At 51.4% G+C, this 24985-nt stretch overlaps 1 protein-coding gene across 1 annotated transcript in view; it reads left to right on the top strand.

Moving 5' to 3' along the window:
• Window positions 1–378: 378 nt before the first annotated feature.
• Window positions 379–24985, top strand: part of btbd11b (BTB (POZ) domain containing 11b) — a 146126-nt gene continuing 121519 nt past the window's right edge. Inside the window, exon 1 of the mRNA XM_070900172.1 lies at window positions 379–1310. Coding sequence (XP_070756273.1) covers window positions 521–1310 — 790 coding nt within the window. The 5' untranslated portion in view covers window positions 379–520. The remainder of the gene's footprint in view (window positions 1311–24985) is intronic.

A 24985-nucleotide genomic window follows, 5' to 3' on the forward strand; every position in this document is an offset into this window, starting at 1 on the left:
AAGAGCAGGGGAGTGGGATTAATTGGATAGCTGTTCCAGGCAGGATGGGCCAAATGGCTTCCCTTCCCTGTTGTATAATATATTACAACAGTAAGAAGTACTTCATCGGCTGTAAAGGGCTTTAGGACGTCCTGAGATTGTGAAATGTGCTGTAGGCATGCAAGTCTTTCTTTCATTATGATTCTATAAGTGTTTTTGTATCACAGCGAGTCGGTTGTGGAAAGTTTAGTCAGGGTTATTGTGAAATACAAGTGTGCGTCAGGAGTGGGGAACTCCAACAAGGAAGGTCCGCACTGAACTCAATTCAAATTCGTGAACTTTGCGAAGTTTGGAAGCGGGTCCGCGCCCCGCCCATTGTTCCATCGGTGTCTCGGCAGCAGCCCGCTCACCCATTGGCCAGCGGGCCGCCAATCAGAAGCGCGCCTCGCCGAGTGGGCGGGGCCGAGGCGCCAGCTGGAGCCGGGGCTGCGGCGCTGCGGGCAGCCGGCCGTATAACTGTGGTCCGGCATGCGGCGCGGCGATGGGTGGGCGGGCTAGAGCCATGGGCCGGACACTGGAGGAGGTCAGCCGGGACTCTGGTTACGGGGGCACCGCCGACTCGCTCGGCTCGTCCAGCCTGTCGCTGTGCTCGGCCCATGGAGCCGAGCCCATGGAGGACCGGCGGAGCGGCGCGGGGGCTGGCTGTCCGGAGTGTCCGGAGCCGGGGCCCGAGTGGCCGGCGCTGGCCGAGCTGGGACCGCCGCCCTGGGGCTTGCAGCAGCTGCAGACGGTGGTGGAGCAAGAACTGGGCGACTGCGCCCGGGAGCCGGGAGGGCTGGCCCGCCTGTCCCGCCTGCTGGGCCGATCGCTGGTGCGAATATCGCGGGAGGCGGAGCGGCTGAGCCGGCGGTACCGGCGCTGCGGGCGGGCCGAGGTGCACAGCGCCCTGGCCATGGTGCTGTCCGGCCCGCTCACCCAGCGCTGCTGCTCGGCCGGACTCGCCGCCCTGTCGCGCTACAGCCTCAGCGCCGGCGCCCGCTTCGCCCGCGGCAAGTCGGCCAGGTGTGGCCTCACCCTGCCGGTCGGCCGCTTCTTCCGTTGGATGAGGGACTGCCGCCTGGCGCCGCGGCTCCACCCGCACTCCGCCATCTGCCTGGCGGCCGCCATGGAGTGCCTGTTCCGGGAGATGCTGCTCCGCATCGGCCGTCATCCAGGCTCCGGGAGCCCCGGACTCACCCTGCGGACCATCGAGCGCACCGTCAACTCCGACCCCGAGCTCTGGGCCATCTGCCAGCCCGGACAGCACCTGGAGAGCGGCCGCAACGCCCAGGGTAAGTCCCGATATTCGCTCAATGTTAATCATCGGGCGCTGCCCCGCTTCGCTTGTTCCGGGGCTTGCGGGGAAAGAGGGACCGATCTACCCCTGAGGTAGACACTGGGACTCAGCCCCCCTCACCCCTGGGGTAGACACTGAGGGACCGATCGCCCCCTGGGGGGTAGATACTGAGGGACTGAGCCCCCCACCCTGGGGGTAGACACTGGGACTGAGCCCCCACCCCTGGGAGTATAGACTGGGACTGAGCCCCTCCCCCCTGCACCCCTGGGGGTAGACACTGGGACTGAGCCCCCACCCCTGGGAGTATAGACTGGGACTGAGTCCCTCCCCCCTGCACCCCTGGAGGTAGACACTGGGACTGACCCCCACCCCTTGGGTAGATACTGGGCCTGATTTCCCCCCCCCCCCCCCCCCCCGTCACCTCCCCTGGGGTAGACACTGAAGGATGGATTCCCCACCCCCTGGGGTAGACATTGGGACTGAGCCCAAACTCGTGGGGTAGACACTCAGTGGCTGATTCCTTTCCTCTCTGGGGTAGACAGACACATTCTGAGGGATTGGAGTCCAGACCTGGCCTGTCCCCTCCCCCACAGCACCTTGCTCAACCAGTCAGGGTCTTTTGACATTCCTGCAGTTTCTGAATGGGGTGGGGTGGGGGGGAAATGTGTCACTGGGGGCGATGGTCAGTGGATCTTCCTCACCAGCAGAACAAACAGGAATTCATGTTGTGCAGTCACTAACTTATCGATGTAATGCTGGTCACTGTGACTGTTTTGTACTGGGGATAGATTGGAGAAATTAGGAAACCTAGTTTATTCTAAAAGTGAAGAAGACTTGGACAATCTCGGTGTTACATATCCATAAATGTCACTCCCGACCCTGATCAGCATGTGGTCTCCAGGTTTCCATTGTGGATTCTGTTTACTTTCCAGACAGTAAAGTTATATGAACAGTGACATATTTAAGATATCAATTTAGTCATATAAATTTATTTATTACAAATGTTATTTTAAGTCTATGAAACACAGCTGTAAAATAAATTTAAATTCTTGCTATGAAAATTGCCCTTGTGATATCAGGGTGACTGATGACAGCTGTGATGATCAGTGTGCTCTGAAAGCAGGCGGGCAGAGACACGGGCACTGTCCGGACAGTCCAGTAATTGGGCAGGTTAAACCACTCCCTGTGCATAGAAATTGTTCGTCAGTTAATTATTTAACAAGAGGTGTCTTAGTTACTCAACAACAAAATGTTACCAGAGTTAATTATTAAAGGGGTCTTGTCCTCTTCGTGGGAGTTTTGATGAGTAAAGTCAGATCCTGCAACGTTACCATAGTCCCCTCCACAGAATAAAGGAATTCCTGCAAGTTTACATGTACTGTAACTATTTTAAATAATCCCACTGTTCATAATTAACAACCTACTGGGCAAGAGAAAGATCTCTCATTCACTGATAACACCTATCACAGTTTAAAAAAAAACAAGATACATTTTTTGGATGGGTGCCAATGATATAGGGACCCAGGCTGAAATACAAAACTCATTTCCAACCAACACCTCCCATCCTGTAGAAATCCGTGATGCCTGGGGAATTGAATGTGTCTGTGGTAATGTCTGTTATCGGTGAAGCTTGGCTCTCGGGTGGTATGTCTTTTTAAAAATTCATTCCTGGGATGTGGGTGTTGCTGGCAAGGCTGGCATTTATTACCCATCCCTAACTGCCCTTGAGAAGGTGGTGGTGAGCCACCTTCTTGAACCGCTGCAGTCCGTGTGGTGAAGGAACTCCCACAGTGCTGTTGGGGGAGGGTTTCCAAGATTTTGACCCAGTGACGATGAAGGAACGGCTGATATGTTTCCAAGTCTGAATGGTGTGTGACTTGGAGGGGAACTTTCAGGTGATTGTGTTCCCATGTGCCTGCTGCCCTTGTCCTTCTAGCTGGTAGAGAGTGTTGTTGAAGAAACCTTGGCGAATTGCTGCAGTGCATCTTGTAGATGGTACGCACTGCAGCCACGGTGGAGGGAGTGAATGTTTAAGGTGGTGGATGGGGTGCCAATCAAGTGGGCTGCTTTGTCCTGGATGGTGTCGAGCTTCTTGAGTGTTGGAGCTGCACTCAGCCAGGGAAATGGAGAGTATTCCATCACACTCCTGACTTGTGCCTTGTAGATGGTGGAAAGGCTTTGGGGAGTCAGGAGGTGAGACACTCGCTACAAAATACCCAGCCTCTGACCCGCTCTTGTTGACACATTATTTATGTGGCTGGTCCAGTTTCAATGCTGACCCCCAGGATGTTGATGGTGGGGGATTTGGTGATGGTAATGCCGTTAAATGTCAAGGGGCAGTGGTTGGACTCTCACTTAGAAACATAGAAAATAGGAGCAGTAGTGGGCCATTCGGCCCTTCGAGCCTGCACCGCCATTCAATATGATCATGGCTGATCCTCTACCTCAACACCATATTCCTGCTTTCTCCCCATATCCCTTGATGCCTTTTATGTCTAGAAATCTATCTATCTCAAATATATTCAGCTTGTTGGAGATAGTCATTGCCTGGCACTTGTGTGGCATGAATATTACTTGCCACTTAGCAGCCCAAGCCTGAATGTCGTTCAGGTCTTTCTGCATACAGGCATGGACTGATTCATTATCTGAGGAGTTGTGAATGGAACTGAACACTGCAATCATCAGCGAACATCCCCACTTCTGACCTTTGTGATGGAGGGAAGGTCATTGATGAAGCAGCTGAAGATGGTTGGGCCTAGGACACTGCCCTGAGGAACTCCTGCAGCGGTATCCTGGGACTGTGATGATTGACCTCCAACCACCACAGCCATCTTCCTTTGTGCTGGGTATGACTCCAGCCAGTGGGGAGTTTTCCCCCCGATTCCCATCACCTGCTGGGCTCAGTACTGACCAGCTCTCCTGATCGGAGCCCACTGGATTTGTGTAGATGGAGGTTGCAGTCCCATACCTGATTCAATCAGCAGGGCAGCACTGAGCACAGCCCCCACGCCCTCCCCAGGGAAGCACTGAGCTCAGCACCCCAGGGAGTGAGTGCAACATTTGTATGTAGCCCTTCACATGGAACACAAAGAGCTTGGATTGTAATAGCACCGTCTTCCATCCCTTCAAATTCAGTGACTTACTTGCAGTCACTGTTATGCAGCCAATATGGGTGTCAATTTGTGCACAGCAAGATCCCATAAACAGCAATGGGAGTAATGAGCAACCTGTCTGTTTTGGAGGTTATTGAGGGAGGAATGTTAGCCCAGCACACTCTGAAATGGTGCAGCTGCATCAGCCTACATGGAGTCAGGCTCAAGGTTTAACATCTTCTGTAAGACGGCACCTCGGGCAATGCAGCACTTCCTGGAGCAAGGCATGAGCCCACAGCCTCTGACCCTGAGCTGAGTTGTGTGACCAACTGAGCTAAGTTCGCACCTGATCAACAGTCCAGGAAAAGATCCGCTCCAGATCACCTGTTGCCAGCCTGAAAGCGTTCGTGTTATTAAACGTTACCGGGCCCTTCCCAGTCTGAGGCCATTATGAAACTTGAGGTTCGCAGTCCAACACTCCCAGTAACCGCCTACCAGATTCCCGGCCCTGTCGGGGGAGAGTGGGACCCCTGCCCCGGGGGGTGCTCAGTGGGGCCGAGACCCTGGCCCAGCGGGGTTGGGTGGGGCCAGGCGCCCCCACCCTGGTGGGCAGGGGCTATTCTGTGGGTGAGGGGTTGCAGATCAACACAATTCTTGTGCTTTCCCTTTATGGTACTTTGAGCAGCTGCTGATTGTTTTAAAGAAACCCGGCCACATCGCCACAATCCAATCACAGCGGGATTACTGCCTTTTAACCTTCATTGCTTGCAGTGTCGGGCTGACGATATTATTGGGTAATATGAAGCTCAAAGACTCTGTGCTTAACTGGCCGCTGTACAGTATAGCATTCCGCAGGTCATCGCTCAGTTAGATTACCAATGAGTGGCTTTGAATGTTATGACAGTTTTTACAATTTGGTGTCACCGGGCACGGCTCTCTTTCTCCCCCCGGGCACTGTCACTCTCCCCCCTGGGCACTGCCCCTCTCCCCCAGCACTGCCTCTCTTTCCCTCCCCCAGTGTGTGGAGTTACAGTGCAGGGTGCTGCCGGGGACTCTGTAAACCTGGGATTCCTGTAACTCTTCAGACTGCGGCTTTTTCTCTGCTTTAACCAGAGGACGGAATCGTGTGTTGCGTACAGCCCACATGGGCGGGAAAGTTGGAGTTTGAGCCTGGCATTGTACACGTGTGTGAACCCGGGGGGCCCTTGGATAAATTACTGAGACACTTTTGTCAACTTAATTTAGCGTGAAATCAACACTTTAAGCATATGTGTAAAGGCCCATTTAGACAGGGTTAACAGGCGCTGATTGTAAACACAGCTCTGAGATACGTAGGGTTGAGCAGTTTGTGAAAGGTGGTTTGTGCCCGCTATTTATTTGAATTCTGAGAGAATGTAACCACACTGCTGGACGAGAAGTCAGGAGTTTCTAAAACCCGGCTTTCGGGAGACTTTCCCAATGTCCGTCCCGTAATTGCTGCAGCCGAGGGAGACCTTGCAGGGCCATGGTGAAGCTGCTCACTGTCTCATTTAGTTGGCGAGGTGACAGGGTCTCGGCGAATGGTCTGTATGATCCGCTTTGGACAGTGTGTGGCTTGGCCCTGTGAGCACTGTGTGTCATTGATGAAGGAAGGCACGGGAAAAATATCAAAGTAAATGGGAAAGCGGGAGGTTTTCAGGAGTTGGATTTCATTCAAAGGTTGGCCACTGTCGCCTAGAAACTGGGCGCATGTACGGCAAAGGACCATGCACGAGAGGGCCCCAATCCCCACTGCCCCCCCCCCCAACTCCACCGGGACCCCACTGCCCCCCCCCCCCCAACTCCACTGGGACTTCCACTGCCCCCAACTCCACCGGGACCCCCACTGCACCCCCCCCCCAACTCCACTGGGACTTCCATTGCCCCCAACTCCACCGGGACCCCCACTGCCCACCCCCCCCAACTCCACTGGGACTTCCACTGCCCCCAACTCCACCGGGACCCCATTGCCCCCCCCCCCCCAACTCCACTGAGACTTCCACTTCCCCCAATTCCACTGGGACCCCCACTGCACCCCCCAACCCGCTGGTTTTCCGCTCTCCCCCCCACCCCCCCACCCCTCTCCGGCACCATCGCTGCCATGTCTCATTCCCGCTGGTCAGTGCTGGGATTGTGGGTATGGAATGTGCCGGACCCTGAGAGGGAGCCCGACTGCCAGACGTTGATGTTTGAAGTTGGTTTTGTTGCTCCGCAGAGACCAGAATTCACACATTCAGAAACCTCGCGAGGCACACATCTCATGTAGGTAATTAATGGATTAGCAATTAACTCGCACTTGTTTTATCACTATTCATTCTAACTATTCAATCCTGACCTGTTTTCATAGAGCATCTCTGGAGTTGTCGACCTCATCATCATCATCATAGGCAGTCCCTCGAAGCGAGGGTGACTTGCTTCCACGCCAAAAAGGAATGAGTTCACAGGTGTTTCAATGAAGGATCTAATATTCCAGATCCCGAACTACATCCTGAAGGGTGGAAGATACCTGTGCGAGGATTTTTTTAACGTGTGGTGACCGTTGCACACCAGCCAGCACACGGGCTTGACAGAGCTAGGTCTTGGTCCAGTGGCAAGGATTACCCAAGGCTAACGGAGACCAGCTCTGCTGCACAGACCAAGCACGCGCACATATCGCAGTGTGGGCAGGCCCATGCTGCCCCTGGGCCCTCGCCTCTTCTGAGCCCCAGATTCACGCCTCTCCTGGGCCCCGGTCACTGCTGTATAATTAATGCTACAGCATATTCCCTGAAACCAATTACTGAAAACACAAGGTCGGTTCCCGGTCAGATTAATCAGAGCCAAACTTGTCTCCTCGAACATCTTCAACCACCTGAGGGGTTTGAGAAGAATTTTCCCATTCTCTCTTTCTCCCCCCCCCCCCACTCCAACAATTCTGGGGTTTTTACCTCTTTTCTTTGGCCCCTCCCAGGAGATGCCAAGACCCCAAATGGGGAGCAAGTGTCTGTATTGCAAAGCACAAAAGATCACGATTGTATGGGACAGGCTGGATAGACCGAAGGTTCTTTTGCATTCCATCAATTTTTCATATGTACCTTTTGGAATACTGAGACTGAGGAATGAATAGGAAATGCTTGTAGACCGAGGCAATTGTTGCATCTGATTCAGCATTGCATGTGAATCAGCACAGCCAGTGTGGAAGTCAGACAGTCTTTGTCACTCTGGTGATCGCTGCCCTTGAATCCAATAAAACACCATTAAATAATTTGCAATTTTATATTCGTACCTGGGATGTGGGCGTCGCTGGCAAGGCCAGCATTTATTGCCCTTGAGAGGGTGGTGGTGAGTCCGCCGCCTTGAACTGCTGCAGTCATTGTGGCGAAGGTGCTCCCACAGTGCTGTTAGGGAGGGAGTTCTAGGATTTTGACCCAATGACGATGAAGGAACGGCCGATATATTTCCAAGTCAGGATTGTGTGTGACTTGGAGGGGAACGTGGAGGTGATGGTGTTCCCATGCGCCTGCTGCCCTTGTCCTAGGTGGTAGAGGTGGCGGGTTTGGGAGATGCTGTTTACAGTATCCTCTCTGGGTCGAAGGGGTAGACCGCTGAGTGACCGAGACGCTCCGAGCTGCCCCGATCTATCCGTAATAATTCCACCCTGCGATTCTCCTCACAAACCAAGGAACCGCAGCATGAGCAAAGCTCCAACACACTGGTTTTCATTAACAGACACTTGCACGTTGCCATAATTACCATCTTGATGAGCTTTCTGTGACGGATGAAAAGTTGGAGGCTTTCCTAACTCGTGTTTATTTGCGAATAAAGAATTTGGCATGATTTTATACATTTGAAACCCATTTTGTGCAGACTGGTTGTAGTTTTTTGGTCATCTGCCCCGCTGTCTCCTTGTGCGGTTCAGTGTCACATTTTTTTGTCTTGTAACACTCCTGTGAAGCGTCTGGGGACGGTTTATTACATTAAAGGCGCTATATAAATTCACGTTGTTGTTTAGTTCAGTTTGTTATGGCACGGGTTACTATTTGATTGTAAGTTTGTAGTTAATCCACCACATGGTTGATTGAATGTCTCGCAATGATCTTTCCACTGTCAGTTCTTTAAATTGTCAGACATAAATAGCAACGTAACTATGGGGGAGCCAGAGATACAATTCAATCTTCATGCACCATAAAAAATCCTGATTTTATTTTTGAAAAGTACTCGAGCTTTGCGTTCCACTCGACCTCCTTTAGGAATTATAAATTTCATGAGGAAATCCGCCATGACCAGTTGTACTGCTGCAATTTACTGCTTCAAGCACTCGGCTGTAACTAGCCACGATACAGCCAATTCAGGGTGTGTGCAAAATTTCATATTTCCAGTTCTATCGTCTCATGTTCCTCGCTTTGTAACTTGTGCAGCGCTCGCTATTTCTGGAAAATAAACCTGCAGATGTTGAAACAAACACTGACTGACTGCTGGAGACACTCAGCCGGTGGGGGCAGTGTCTGTGGGGTGAGCAGAGGTATTCCAGTTTCAGCTATAGACCTTGTATCATCTCTTCTGTTTCTCTCCCTCCAAACACCTTTCTTGTGCCTGGGGTGGTGACTCTGCCCCACCCTGGATCCCAGCACCCTGGGACAGCTGTGTTTTGCCCACACGTTTAACGTGAAACAAGAGATGCCCTAACTCCCACCTTCTGGTATATAGGAAAATGGAAACTAAACAAGTCACGGATGAATTAAGCACATTAGTTTCAAGGCCCCCGGTGTCCAGCTCCGGTCCCATAGGTTGCCCCTGTAGATTGAGTCATGTATAAACAGCTCTGTAAATGCAGCAATAGCCCGAAGCCCTGGAGCGCTGAACCAGAATCTGTTCATACTGTGAATGTAAACAGTGTGTAGGCTTCGAACTGCGAGTGTGTGCAATAAAGAGCCATTGGTGAAATGGTTGCTGCTCCGTCAGTGGGATATGGACAAACTGCGCTCGATGGCTCAGTGCAGAGCACGTCTGTGGCCATGTCCAGACCCACGCAGCACCATTGGGGGGGTATCCATGCCAGTTTGATGTATTTATATTACAAAAAATGCAATGGACATTGTTAAACGGTAGACAGTGCATAGATGGAGTGTGACTTGGTACATTCCACTTTCAAACAACGCAGGAAACATTTTACATTCCACTTGTGCAATTGAGGTTTGAAAGTTCGCACCCAGTCAGAGGAGGCTGTGATTTTCCTGAATTGGGGGGGGGGGGAGGAGGCTAATTTTCCTGAATTGGGGGGGTGGGGGTGGGGAGGCTGTGATTTACCTGGGGGTGGTGGGGAGGCTGTGATTTACCTGGTGGGGGGGGGGGATTTTCAAGGGGGAGGGGCATGTTGTGATTTTCCTGTAACTGAAGGGCGGAAACTGACTTCTGACACTGGTGTGTGTCGTACATTGGTCGGTTCAGGGGACGAGCTCTGTTTCTATGGGAGCTGCTCTGTGTTCCTATAGCTGTTGTAACAATAGATTGTGATTGGTTGGAGAGCTCCCGGATTGGCTGAACACCAGAATTACGCCAAGGATCCTGTGGCAATGTTCTGGTGAATACCAAGTTTGATCAGTACACAGTGAGCTGTCTAACTCCTGCCCCCTTCTCTCTGTTTACCCCCCCGCCCCTCCTGCACTACCCGTTCGATAGAGTTGCGGGGGGATTGCAGGGGCACTTCGGAGGGTATTTACGAGTCAGCCATGCAGGTATGGGATTGGAGTCGCATATTGGCCTTCCCTCCAGGACTCTGCCACCACACCCTATCCCACACACCGACAGGGACTGCTGTGGTTCTCGTTAAGAGTGGAAGCAAGTCTTCCTCGATTCCGATGATGATGATGATCCTTCGCTGATCCCATCAATCATGTTCTCAACAGCCGCCATTGGCTCCTAGTCCAGTATTCAGTTCAACACCACCTCCCATTTACAACTCCTTTCCCCTACCCTGTGCTGCACTTCTTCCACCCCCCACCTCCCGGACTTGGCTTCCTTCTGGGTGTCTGGGTGTTTCTTACATGAAAGATGCTGACTCGGGGTGGCCCAGTCCTCGGGGTTGCCGAATCCCCAGGATTCCTGGGATGGCCGAGCCCCCAGTGTCGCCGAAAATGAGCGATTGGTCCCCTGGGCGCTGCTGCAAGCGACACCCAGGGGAAACGTCAGTCAAAAATTATATTTTATTTCCATTTTTGTTCATTAATTATAAAAATATTGCAGATGGAGAGAAGGCTGTTTGACTGGGTGAGGCAGCTGGAGGCCGGAGATGACATGATTCAGGCTGGGTGCGATGAGTACGAGTGAAGGATTCTGTTCCTGCTCTAACTTTACTGGCAGCATTTCTCCAAATGAACTTTTCCTGCAACAGTTGTTTATCAAAGAAAAGATGTATTAACTTGTTTACACCAGTTGCTGACTGTCAGTGTTGTGCATGTATATACCCTGTACACTCAGTGTACAGTTGCATAAGACAATTGAATGTATCTTCACACTGTATACACTATGCCAGTACCACCAGAGGGTGCAACTGGTGGAGACCAAGAGGTCACCTTCACACTGCAGGTAACCAGGTATAAAAGGGAGCTCACCTTACTGTACCCTCATTCGGGAGCTGCAATAAATGGACTATGGTCACAAGAGTTCAAGTGCAATACCTTACCTCGTGGAGTCATTATTAGAGTCAGAATGTCCCCTTTGAGTAGAGTTGCAGGGAAAGGGTCTCAACCTTGGAGTTTGTCACTGGGCACAGACGGGCAGAAGCCCCACTCACCTGTAGGTTGAAGTACTGAGCGTGGCCTCGGATACTGCAGGGTGTCAGTTATTGTTCTGGGTGTAGCTCTTTCACACACTGACAGACTTGCTGGGTATTTCCAGAATTCTCCATTCTTTGAAGTTTACAGCACTTTCAGTTTGCTTTTGAATCTGTATTTGCAGAAAAGGTTTAATCGCCTCCAAAGATCCTTGTCTGGTATTTCAGTGTGCTTGCCATAGACTTTGAGAAAGCAGGTTACTGAAAAGAACATAAGAATTAGGAGCAGGAGTTGGCCATTCGGCCCCTCAAGCCTGCAATAAGATCATGGCTGATCTTCGACCTCAATTCCACTTTCCCGCCCGATCCCCATATCCCTTTATTTCTGTAAAGTCCAAAAATCCATGGAACTGGGCTTACTAAAATAAAGAGAAATGTTGGTGTATCTCTTGTTTGATGCAACGTGACGGGGCTCGGCAGACTGGGGTGCAATGTGGTGTATTTGGATTTTCAGAAGGCATTCGATAAGGTGCCATACAAGAGGTTATTAAACAAAATTCAGGCTCCTGGGATTGGGGGTAATATACTAACATGGATTGAGGATTGGTTAATGGACAGAAAACAGAGAGTAGGAATAAATGGGTCATTTTCGGGTTGGCAGGCTGTAACTAGTGGGGTGCCACAAGGATTGGTGCTTGGGCCCCAGCTATTCACAATCTAGATCAATGATTTGGATGAGGGGACCAAATGTAATATATCCAAGTTTGCTGATGATACAAAGCTAGGTGGGAATGGTAAGTTGTGAGGAGGATGCAAAGAGGCTTCAAGGGGATATAGGCAGGCTAAGTGAATGGGCAAGAACATGGCAAATGGAATATAACGTGGAGAACTGTGAAGTTCTCCACTTTGGTAGGAAAAATAGAAAAGCAGAGTATTTTTAAATGGTGAGAGATTGGGAAATGTTGGTGTTCAGAGGGACCTGGGTGCCTTTGTACATGAATCACTGAAAGTTAACATGCAGGTACAGCAAGCAGTTAAGAAAACAAATGGTAGGTTGGCCATTATTACAAGAGGATTTGAATATAAGAGTAAAGATGTCTTACTGCAATTATGTAGGGCCCTGGTGAGACGGCACCTGGAGTATTGTGTGGTCTCCTTACCTAAGGAAGGATATACTTGCCATTGAGGGAGTGCAACGAGGGTTCACCAGACTGATTCCTGGGATGGGGGGATTGTCCCATGAGGAGAGATTGAGCAGACCAGGCCTATATTCTCGAGAGTTTAGAAGACTAAGAGGTGATCTCATTGAAACATACAAAATTCTTACAGGGCTTGACAGGGTAGATGCAGGGAGGATGTTTCCCCAGGCTGGGGAGTCTAGAACCAGGAGTCACAGTCTCAGAAAAAGTGGTCGGCCATTTAGGACTGAGATGAGGAGAAACTTCTTCACTCAGGGTGGTGAATCTTTGGAATTCTCTACCTAAGAGGGCTGTGAAGGCTCATCCGCTGAGTATATTCAAGACCAATCAATAGATTTTTGGATAGTAAGGGAATCAAGGGATTATAGAGAGAGAGCAGGAAAGTGGAGTTGAGGTAGAAGATCAGCCATGATCTCATTGAATGGCGGAGCAGGGGCCAAATGGCCTACTCCTCCTATTTCTTATGTTCTTATCTCGGAGGCTTGTAGGGCTTGAGCAAGTTAGAGATGGGGAGGGGGCGAGGCCATGGAGATATTTCAACAAGGATGAGAATTTAAAAACTGAGGCATGGGTTAACCACATGCCAATGTAGGTTAGCGAGCACAGGGGTGGTGGGACTCGATGCGGGTTAGGATACAGCAGCAGAGTTTATGGAGGGTAGAACGTGGGAGGTCAACCTGGAAAGCGTTGGAAGTCAACTCTAGAGGTAACAAAGGTGCAAATGAGCCAAGGCAGGGACGGAGTCGGGCAATGTTACAGAAGTAGAAAAAGGCGGTGATGGAACGGATATATGGTCAGAAGCTCATCTCTGGGTCAGATATGACAATTTAGAGACTGTGGAGGGATTGAGAGAAGTGATGGTGAGGTAGAGCTGGGTGTCATCAGCGTATACGTGGAAACTGACGCTGTGTTTCTGGATGATGTCGCTGAGGGGCAACATGTAGATGAGAAATAGGAGGGGGTCAAGGATAGATCCTTGGGGGACACCAGAGGTAACGATGCGGGAGCAGGAAGCGAAGCCATTGCAGGAGATTCTCTGGCTACGATTAGAGATGAGAGTGGACCCAGGACAGAAACCAGAAGCCATTGAAGGCACAATGGGCACAAGTTTCGGGCCGCGCATAGAACGGCGCAGCCCCGACCTGGACGCCCGTTTTTCGTGCCACAAAGTGCGCCTAAAAAAAACTTACAGATTCTCCGGCTCCCTGCAGCTCGGCGCGGCGCAGCACGAGCTGTAGGGGGCGGTGCTAGGTCCCTGCGCTGAAAACAGTGCCGGGACCTCTGCACGTGTGTGCTACAGTGGGCAGTAGCTCCAGGCGCCCAAAACTGTGTGGGAGGGGCCCGAAGCACGCAGCCCCTAGCCCTGGCCGATACGAACCGACCCGACATCCCTCTGCCCCCGCCCCCCAACCCCGACCCGACCCACCCCGGCCTGCGCTCCCTCCCTCCCCCCCCCCCGTCCCCCTCACCGACCCGACCCGTGCTCCTGACCACCCCCCACCAGGACCGGATCCGACCCCACTCGCGCTCCCGACCCCGGACCCGACCCGACCCAACGCCACCTACCTGTAAATCTGGTGCTGGGGACGGGCCCTGCCCGAAGTCTTGGGCCCGACCCGTTCAGCCTCCCCCCCCCGCCTTCTCCTCCTCCCCCCCGCCTTCTCCTCCTCCCCCCCCGCCTTCTCCTCCTCCCCCCCCGCCTTCTCCTCCTCCCCCCCCGCCTTCTCCTCCTCCCCCCTTCTCCTCCTCCCCCCCCGCCTTCTCTCCTCCCCCCCCGCCTTCTCCTCCTCCCCCCCGCCTTCTCCTCCTCCCCCCCCGCCTCTCCTCCTCCCCCCCCGCCTTCTCCTCCTCCCCCCCGCCTTCTCCTCCTCCCCCCCGCCTTCTCCTCCTCCCCCCCGCCTTCTCCTCCTCCCCCCCCGCCTTCTCCTCCTCCCCCCCGCCTCCCTCCTCCTCCCCCCCCCGCCTTCTCCCTCCTCCCCCCCCGCCTTCTCCTCCTCCCCCCCGCCTTCTCCTCCTCCCCCCCCGCCTTCTCCTCCTCCCCCCCCCGCCTTCTCCTCCTCCCCCCCCGCCTTCTCCTCCCTCCCCCCCCGCCTTCTCCTCCTCCCCCCCGCCTTCTCCTCCTCCCCCCCCGCCTTCTCCTCCTCCCCCCCGCCTTCTCCTCCTCCCCCCCCGCCTTCTCCTCCTCCCCCCCCGCCTTCTCCTCCTCCCCCCCCCGCCTTCTCCTCCTCCCCCCGCCTTCTCCTCCTCCCCCCCCCCCGCCCTTCCTCCTCCTCCCCCCCCGCCTTCTCCTCCTCCCCCCCGCCTTCTCCTCCTCCCCCCCGCCTTCTCCTCCTCCCCCCCCGCCTTCTCCTCCTCCCCCCCGCCTTCTCCTCCTCCCCCCCCGCCTTCTCCTCCTCCCCCCCCGCCTTCTCCTCCTCCCCCCCCCGCCTTCTCCTCCTCCCCCCCCGCCTTCTCCTCCTCCCCCCCCCGCCTTCTCCTCCTCCCCCCCCCCGCCTTCTCCTCCCTCCCCCCCCCGCCTTCTCCTCCTCCCCCCCCCCCGCCTTCTCTCCTCCCCCCCGCCTTCTCCTCCTCCCCCCCGCCTTCTCCTCCTCCCCCCCCGCCTTCTCCTCCTCCCCCCCCGCCTTCTCCTCCTCCCCCCCCGCCTTCTCCTCCTCCCCCCCCGCCTTCTCCTCCTCCCCCCCCGCCTTCTCCTCCTCCCCCCCGCCTTCTCCTCCTCCCCCCCCCCGCCTTCTCCTCCTCCCCCCCCTTTCCCCTTCTCCTCTCCCCCCCCACCTCCACCCCCCTCCGTCAGAAACACAGACACTGACAGACAGAGAGATAGAGACACTGACAGAGACACACTAGGAGGGGGGGGGGGGGCATCCCAGCACGCTGTTGGAGGGCTCCCGGTGCTGCAGTCGGTAAGTAGAAAATGTTTTATTTATTGATTATTTCTTATTAATTTTTTTTTGATTTTATTGGTTGATTTATTGATGTTTTTATCATTTATTATTGATGATGGCTCTTTATTTGTAAAAGTGAAGTGTTTAATGTTTGTAAACTTCCCTTTAACCCCCACCCCTCCCTCCATTCCCTACGCCTGATTTGTAACTTACGCCTGATTTTCTAAAGTGTGGACAAGGTTTTTTCCAGCGTACAAAAATCTTCACTTACTCCATTCTAAGTTAGTTTGGAGTAAGTTTTCACTGCCGAAACTTTGAAAACAGGCGTAAGTGGCCGGACACGCCCCCTTTTAGAAAAAAAAATTCTGTTCCAAAGTGAAACTGTTCTAACTGACTAGAACTGGAGCAAACTAAATGCCGAGAATTTGAATTTCTAAGATACTCCGTTCTACACCAGTTGCTCCAAAAAATCAGGAGCAACTGAGGCCGAAACTTGGGCCTAATAGGTGTGTAATTAGCAAAGCAATTGTGAGGCATGTTTCCTTCTCGGTGCAGACTGACCTCGAGAATCAAGTCGTGTTAAATAACAAACTTAGAAAAGAATTTGCAAACCCCCAGCGTAACCACATCAGGCGTCGCTAAAGGTGGGAATTACCCAGGTAATGACCAAAGTTGAGAGATGACATCGTGAACATTTGAATTGTGTAACCAGTCTGCCTCTCTCTCGCCTGTTTGCGACTGTGTTTGTCAAACCATCTTGCTTGGATGTGTTTCGGGCTGGATCTTGGCGTCCGAGGACTGAGTTGTGGGGAAAGATTGGATTAACCTTGGCTTTTTAGCCTTGTGAGGAGGTGACTGAGAAGTGTGAACGGTATATAAAAAGGTAAATCCGAACACTCGTGGAGGCTGCTCCAACCCACAACCTCTCTCAGCTCTGCGTCCCTCCAACTCTGGCTTGATGCATCACCCACTCCCTTTGTTCCCCCCTCAGTGCCCGTGCCTTCAGTATGCTCTGGAATTCCCTCCCCAATCCCCCTCCTCTTCACTGTTGTCAGTTGGGTGGTAACTAGCCGTTTTATTTCCAAGATCCACTGGAATCTTTGTCAAAGAATAACACAACAACACCAGAGACCTTGGAGTGTAATTGTTACAATGCGCTAACTCCTGCTGTTAACAATATGCACGTACCGTATGTGTCCTCCACCTCCCTCTCCTTTATAACCTCCTTAAAGCCCACCTCTTTGGCCCTGATGTCAGCCACCCCTCCCAATGTCACCTTTGCCTCAGCATACATTCTTGTCGGGTTACATTGCTCTCGGCATTTTTCTACTTTAAAGGTGCTATATAAATGCAAATTGTTGCTGATGTACTTCAGACTAAACCGTTGCAGTCGGACAAGAGGAAACACCATCTATAGAAGAAGAAGAAAGACCTGCATTTCTATAGCGCCTTTCACGAACTCAGGACATCCCAAAGTGCTTCGCAGCTGAAGAAGCACTTTTGACGTGTGCTCACTGCTGTGAATACAAGAAACGCAGCAACCAATTTGCGCACAGAAAGCTCCCACAAATAGCAATCGTGTAAGTGATCAGGGTCTGCTTTAATGATGATGATTGAGGAATAAATATTGGCCAGACCAACAGGTAGAACTCGCTTGCTCCTCTTCGAAGTAGTGCCGTAGGATCTTTTGCATCCACCCGAGGGGGCAGACATGGCCTTCGTTTAACGTCTCACCTGGAAGATGAAAACTAATATATAGAGTTAATCTGGGCCCGATATTGGGAGGTTCGTCACACTGGCAGGAAATGCGTGGAATGATACCCAGACCGGGGACTGCTGGGCCTGGTACCTTAGTTGCATAGTTATGTAGTATTTACAGCATAGAAACTGGCCATTTGGCCCAACCAGTCTATGCTGGTGTTTATGCTCCACTCGAGCCTCCTCCCATCTTTCCTCATCTAACTCTTATCAGCATAACCCTCTATTCCCTTCTCCCTCCCCTTTCTCACATTCTCACCACTCTCTGGGTAAAGAAGTTTCTCCTGGATTTATTAGTGACTATCTTATACTTATGGCCTCTAGTTTTGTTCTCCACAAGTGGAAACACCTTCTACGTCTATCCTATCGAACACCTTCATAATTTTAAAGACCTCTATCAGGTCACCCCTCAGCTTTCTCTCCTAGAGAAAAGAGCTCCACCCTGTTCAATCTTTCCTGATGGCTATAATCTCTCAGTCCTGATATAGGCCTTGGAAATCATTTTTGCACCTTTTTCCAGTGCCTCAATATCCTCTTTGTATATATCCAATTCCCCCTTTGAAACAATTTCTGGGGGATGTCCATCAATAGGTACCCATGCTGGAAATTCCCTCGGGATTCTCCCAACCGACCACCATAAGTTCCGCAAAAACCATTAGAGGGATGCCCTTCACCCTCTGACTGTGTCTGGATCTGACCCCGGGTCACAGTAGGTGAAAGGTCAGTGTCTGTCCACTGCTCTGCCCCTTTCCCTGAGTTTACTTTTCCTGTGCCCTCTCAATACTCCAATCATAGCTCCTTCTAATTCTGGGCTCCCCTTTCCTCACTCGGGTCGTAGAATCATCGAATGATTACAGCACGGAAGGCCATTCGCAGATCTTTCGTGAATTATATTCTGTACCGAGATAAAAGCTAGAATTCCATTACTGCCTTTAGTGACCTGTGATCCTGAACCCCCAAATCCCTCTGCTTCTCCCCAGCACCGAGCCACATCCATTCACAGCACCATTGCTGCCGAGATTAACCAGAGGGCACTTGATTGATGTTGTCTACAAAAATAGTTGTCACCGCACACTCTGACATTGAATTCCTTTGCTCTCCCCCACCCCATCGGATTCTATATGTTGCTCATAAGTGTGATTAGCTGAATACAAAAAGAAAATTAATCCTTTTTCAAAAGAGAGAAAATGAGACTTTTTGATTGAAGTCTCCAGCTCCCAGTGGAGCCCGAGCTGTAGCAGAGAGCGCAATGTTTCTGACCCAGATATGGGGAACAGGCTATTTCAAGTAGGCCTGTGGGACCAAAAGCCACTTCACTTCTCTGCCTTTTCTCCTCCTGTCCCCAAAAACATTCACACACGATCTGCACAGCAGCACACTGACGGTGCCCAATAAATCTCTGCAGCCTGTGTATGTTGCCCAAGGTCAGCGCTGCTGTTTGCCAAACAAACACATTCTGCAGACTCTCGAGTGAAGCGAGTTTAATATATCCGGCCGGTGGATTCTCGGCCTCGTTGCACTAAATACCTGCTGAATGTCCTACATAAAGCTCCAATGGGATTATTGGAGGTTTACATAAGATATCCTGAAGGATCTTGCAAATGTTACATGTACCTCGATGCGGGAATGTTGGCCTGATTGAGAACACTGACGTTGGTGCGTCTATCCTGCCAGTGGATTTGCAGGATGTTGGGGAGAATTCTCCAAGTCCAGCTGTTGGAGGATCACAATCCGACAATATTGTACAACCGAGGTGAACAACCCGAGCTCTGAACAGGACACTAATGGCTCTGACACAAAGCTGCTGGGCATGTGCTCTCTGCTACTCTTTTACTACAGAGATATTCCTGACCAACCGATCCACCACAGACCCGATACAAGTGCGGACAGGAGTCCGGCAAGGCTGTGTCATCGCACCAAAGCTCTTCTCCATCTTCCTCGCTGCAATGCTTCATCTCGCCTTTAACAAGCTCCCTGTTGGAGTGGAGCTAATCTATAGGACAAACGTGGAAACTGTTCAACTTCTGTCGTCTCCAGTCCAGATCCAAGGTTGTTTCAACCTCTGTCATTGAATTACAATATGCTCCCTGCTGAAGTGGAACTAAACTATAGAACCAGTGGGAACCTGTTCAACCTGCGCCATCTCCAGGCCAGGTCCAAGACCACCCCAACCCCTCTCATCGAGCTACAGTACGCGGACGACGCCTGCGTCTGCACACATACAGAGGCTGAACTCCAGGACATAGTCGATGTATTAACTGAGGCATACGAAAGCATAGGCCTAACGCTAAACATCCGTAAGACAAAGGTCCTCCACCAGCCTGTCCTCACCGCACAGCACTGCCCCTCGGTCATCAAGATCCACGGCACAGCCCTGGACACTGTAGACCACTTCCCATATCTCGGGAGCCTCTTATCAACAAGAGCAGGCATCGATGACGAGATCCAACACCGCCTCCAGTGTTCCAGTGCAGCTTTCGGCCGCCTGAGGAAAAGTGTTTGAAGACCAGGCCCTCAAAACTGCCACCAAGCTCATGGTTTACAGGATTGTAGTAATATCCGCCCTCCTGTATGGCTCAGAGACATGGACCATGTACAGTAAACACCTCAAGTCGCTGGAGAAGTATCACCAACGATGTCTGTGCAAGATCCTACAAATCCCCTGGGAGCACCAACATCCTCGCCCAGGTTAACATTCCCAGCATTGAAGCACAGACCACACTCGATCAGCATAGTTCGCATACCAGACACGAGACTTCCAAAGCAAGTGCTCTACGCGGAGCTCTTTCATGGCAAACGAGCCAATGGTGGGCAGCGGAAACGTTACAAGGACACCCTGAAAGCCTCCCTGATAAAAGTGTGGCATCTCCACTGACACCTGGGCGTCCCTGGCCAAAGACAGCCCTAAGCGGAGAAAGTGCATCAGAGAGGGCGCTGAGCACCTCGAGTCTCGTCGCAGAGAGCATGCAGAAATCAAGCGCAGGCAGCAGAAAGAGCGTGTGGCAAATCTGTCCCACCTGTGACAGAGTCTGTGGCTGTCGTATTGGACTGTTCAGCCATCAAAGCACTCACTTCAGGAGTGGCAGCAAATCTTCCTCGATTCCGAGGGACTGCCTATGATGATGATGATGATTTGTGCACATTTGGAGTCCGAACTATAAACCATCGTCTACAGCTTCGCACTAAATAGCCATAAGACAAAGGTTCTCTACCAATCTTGCCCTACCCCACAGCACTGCCTCCTGATTATCAAAATCCACGACCAGACTTTGGACAACATGGACCATTTTCCATACCTCGGGAGCCTACTATCAACAAGGGCAGACGTCGATGACGAGGTCCAACACCGCCTCCAGTGCGCCAGTGCAGCCTTCGGTCGCCTGAGGAAGAGAGTGTTCGAAGACCAGGACCTCAAACCCGGAACCAAGCTCATGGTCTACAGAGCAGTAGTGATACCCGCCCTCCTTTATGCTTCAGAGACATGGACTGGGTACAGTAAGCACCTCAAAGCACTGGAGAAGTACCACCAACGCTGCCTCTGCAAAATCCTGCAAATCCACTGGCAGGATAGGTGCACCAACATCCTCACGCCAACATCCCCAGCATCAAGCGTGGTCAATGCCTCGATCAGCTCTGATGGACGGGCCACATTGTCCGCATGCCCGAAGCTAGACTCCCGAAACAAGCACTCTACTCCGAACTACGTCACGGCAAGCGAGTTCCAGGAGGGCCGAGAAAACGCTTCAAGGACACCGCTCAAAGTGGAGGAGAAGCATCCGGGAAGGCGCTGAACACTTTGAGTCTCTTCATCGGGAGCAAGTGGAAGCCAAGCACAAACAGCAGAAGGAGTGTACGACAACCCAAGCGCCCCACTCACCTGTCTCTCCAACCACCGTCTGCCCCACCTGTGACAGAGACTAGATCCCCGCATTGGCTTCATCAGTCATCTTAGAACTCATATTAGTGGAAGCAAATCATCCTCTACTCCGGGGGACGGCCTGCGAAGGAGAACAATATAAATACAGTGAAGACAAGATGCCCATAGCCTATTCCAGCTCGGGCAGGGAGACCCTGCAGACTCCCATCACAACATCAGTTTCTTGCACTGTTTCAGGGCATTCACCCACATCCCAAAGTACCATTCCCACATTCCCTGACCCAGCATGTGAAAGCATTAGAAAATATGCGCAGGAGCAGTACAATGCTGACCCATAAATAGGGGTCTAGAGTACAAAAGCGTGGTAATTTTGATGAACCTTTATAAAACACTGGTTTGGCCTCAACTGGAGTATTGTGTCCAATTTGGAGCACCACACTTTAGAACGGATGTGACAGCCTTAGAGAAATGCAGCAGAGATTCCAATTCACGGGACTCGGCGTGGGATTCCCCGAGCCAGCAATTTCTGGCCCTTTGTGGTAGCATAAAGATCAGAACTGGGGTGTCAGTCTCTGGGTCCAGGGTCAGTCTGGGGTCGGGTCTCTGGGCCCCGGGTCAGGCTCTGTCTCTGGACCCTGGTCTGTTCTGACTTTGTTGTGGCCCTCGCTGTGATATGAATCAGTTTGTGTATAGCCAACACCCAGAAGCACTTCCCACATGCAGGCACTCGTGAACATGTCTGAGCAAATACATCCAGCCACAGAACTATTGTTGCAGCCAGGAGTCTTCTGTCATCCGCCAACTGCTGTCCCGAGGCATTTATGCTTGGAGCACTGAGGCTGTCTTCCTGAAATGAAATCTGTACAGAGATACATTTGTGACTTGAGCACTAGATCTAGGCTGACACTCCAGTGCAGCACTGTCGGAGGGGCAGTACTGAGGGAGCGCCGCACTGTTGGAGGTGCCATCTTTCGGATGAGCCGTTAAACCGAGACCCCATCTGCTCTCTCAAGTGGACGTGAAAGATCCCATTGCACTATATTGAAGAAGAGCAGGAGAGTTATCCCTGGTGTCCTGGTCAATATTTATCCCTTAACCAACATAATAAAAAAAAAAAACAGATTATCTGGTATCACTTTGCTGTTTGTGGAAGCTTGCTGTTCGCAAATTGGCTGCTGTATATCCTACATTACAATAGTGGCTACACTCCAAAAGTACTTCAATGGCTCTGAAGCGCTTTGAGATGTCGTGAAAGATGCCATTATAAATCCAAGTCTTTTGTTTTTTGTGAGTAAATGTCTCCTGAACTTTGCAGGAACCAGAAATATCGAGAGTCTGTGTGCAGCGGGACCATGAGGGCTTGATTTACAAGAGTTGTAAATACTGTCTGTGGAATTTGAATCATGGCTTTGGAACATTGAAGCCACATGTTGCTCCGTTAAGCTGCAGTATGAGTGGCACAGCGAGCTGTACCTAATTAATTGTATTACGCAACACGCAGCGCTTAGTTTGCACCGAACTGAAGATTTACAGAATTATTCATTGTAGTACAGTAAAATGGGAAGCTGTCCCAATGCTTGGCAGTGAATGTAGAGCACTGACTCTCATCTGTCGTACAAGCTGCGTTCAATCTCCAATACATCCAATGCCAAATGTGTGCTGAAGGCTTTTATGCTGCATTAAATTCAGACATTCTCCATTATTATAAACACTAATTATTGCAAATAAAAATGGAGCAATTCATGTCTGAAGAATAGTGTAGCTGAAATGGGCAATTAAATTCGAAATTCTCCCAACTTACAGCCAGCAGCACTGAGCAAATGAATCGAATACCTGAAGCATTTGGGTATTTTTGCTTATGCAAAGAGGGCAGTCGACTTCTGTTTGCACAGCACCATGTACCCGGGCCGACGGAGGGGTCCATTCCCAGGCGGCTGGGGTGAGGGGGACTCGTGCTGGGCGACAGACTGGGTGGGAGGGGTTGTGGTGTTCCTGGGCAGAGGGAGGGAGGGGGCGATGCTCCCGGGCGGGGGCACTCCCATTCTCTCCGGCTATAACGAAGCCTGCAACAGTCCGATCTTTTATGCGGCTAATCTTCCATTTTTACTCTTCTTCTATTTCACTTTCGGAAAGATTGCGGATTTTTCTTGATGTACTTGTGTTTAAGGAAATTGGTTATTGGGTGTTGCGAAGATGTGGTGATACTGCAGAGTAATTGTTCACTCCCGATACCTTCCGCTCACACTTTCTCATCATTGCTCTCGCTGTTAATTGTACTTCTCCCTGTAAAGTTTCCTCTGCTGTCGGCCAGCTCAGTAAGTGGAAGCAGAATTAACGGGAATGTCATTAGACAGCTACATATTTGAACGGAGTATTGAGTGTGGAAGTCTTGATGTGTTCACTGTCCTTAGGGTGTGGTGTATGCAAATTGTGCCGTACTTTTATTTTTTTGAAAAACCAACCTGCTTTGTATTTGGTTGGAGAACAGGTGGGGATTTACAAGCACCCGCCAATCCCCAGTGAAACTATCCCTGTGATTAACAGCTGGTCTCGGGATGTGTCTGAACAATTCACCTGAGGTGTCAGCCGTGGCCCAGTGGGTCGCTCTCTCACCTCTGGGTCGGAAAGTTGTGGGTTAATATCCCACTCCAGGGACTTGAGCACAAAATCCAGGCTGACCTTCCCAATGCAGTACTGAGGGAGCGCCGCACTGTCGGAGGGGCAGTACTGAGGGAGTGCCGCACTGTCGGAGGGGCGGTACTGAGGGAGCACCGCACTGTCGGATGGGCAGTACTGAGGGAGCGCTGCACTGTCTGAGGTTCTATCTTTTCAGATGAGACATTAAACAGAGGCCCCGTCTGCCCCCTCAAGTGGATATAAAAGATCCCATGGCCACTATTGGAAGAAGAGTAGGAACAATTCTCCCCGCTGTCCTGGGGCCAAAATTTATCCCTCAACCAACATCACTGAAACAGATCATCTGGTCTTTATCATGTTGCTATTTGTGGGAGCTTGCTGTGCGCAAATTGGCTGCCGCGTTTCCTACATTATAACTGTGACTACACTTTTTAAAAAGTACTTAATTGGCTGTAAAGCACTTTAGGACACTGAGGTTGTGAGATCAACTATAGAAATGCAAATTCTTTCTACCTTTCCCAGTTGACCTCTGGATATGTCTAGCGCAGTTCATGCGAATGGCGTCAGTTACACACCACTCCACTTCAGCAGCAGAATCGAGAGCCCGAGTTTTTCTTCACTCCGGCCAGCATTGCTCCAGGCAGTGAAGTCCTGGTCACCCTTCCCAATTCCCTACTTCAGCTTGGTTTTTTTTTGGTTTCACCCCTGCAAAGCGCCTAGTGACATTTTTCTATGTTAAAGATGCTACATAAATGCAGGTAGCTGATGTTGTTGTATAAAGTGCAGGGTTATTGAGAACAGGTAAGTGAGAGCTGAGCCTGCACTTGATCAAAGTGAAGAATGTGAGCTGGATTTCTGTCCCGTGATATCATTCACTGAGAGAAGTAGCAGATGTTGGGCAGCAAACATCAATGTGCCGATTTCAGGCGAACCTGAGAATGAGGTGCCAACCTGGGGAAGCTGCAACACAGGACTGCATGCATGCTAAACAGCGAAAGTAGCGTGCTATAGACTGGTCTAAGTGATCCCACAACCAACGAATCAGATCAAAGCTCTGCAGTCCTGCCACATGCAGTCGTGAATGGCGATGGACAATTAAACAACTCATGGGAGGAGGAGACTCCGTGAATATCCTCGTCCTCACTGATGGCGGAGCCCAGCACGTGAGTGCAAAAGACAAGGCTGAAACATTTACAACCATCATCAGCCAGAAATACTGAGTGGATGATCCATATCAGCCTCCTCCTGAGGTCCCCACCATCGCCAATCTTCAGCCAATTCGATTCACTCCACTTGAAACGGCTGAGCTCATTGGATACAGCAAAGGCTATGGACCCTGACACAACATCCCGGCTGTCGTGCTGAAGCCTTGTGCTCCAGAACTAGCTGCGCCTCTAGCCAAGCTGTTCCAGTATAGCTACAACACTGGCATCTACCCGACAATGTGGAAAACTAC

This window comes from Pristiophorus japonicus, chromosome 15 (genome assembly GCF_044704955.1).
Source record: "Pristiophorus japonicus isolate sPriJap1 chromosome 15, sPriJap1.hap1, whole genome shotgun sequence".
Lineage (NCBI taxonomy): Eukaryota > Metazoa > Chordata > Chondrichthyes > Pristiophoridae > Pristiophorus > Pristiophorus japonicus.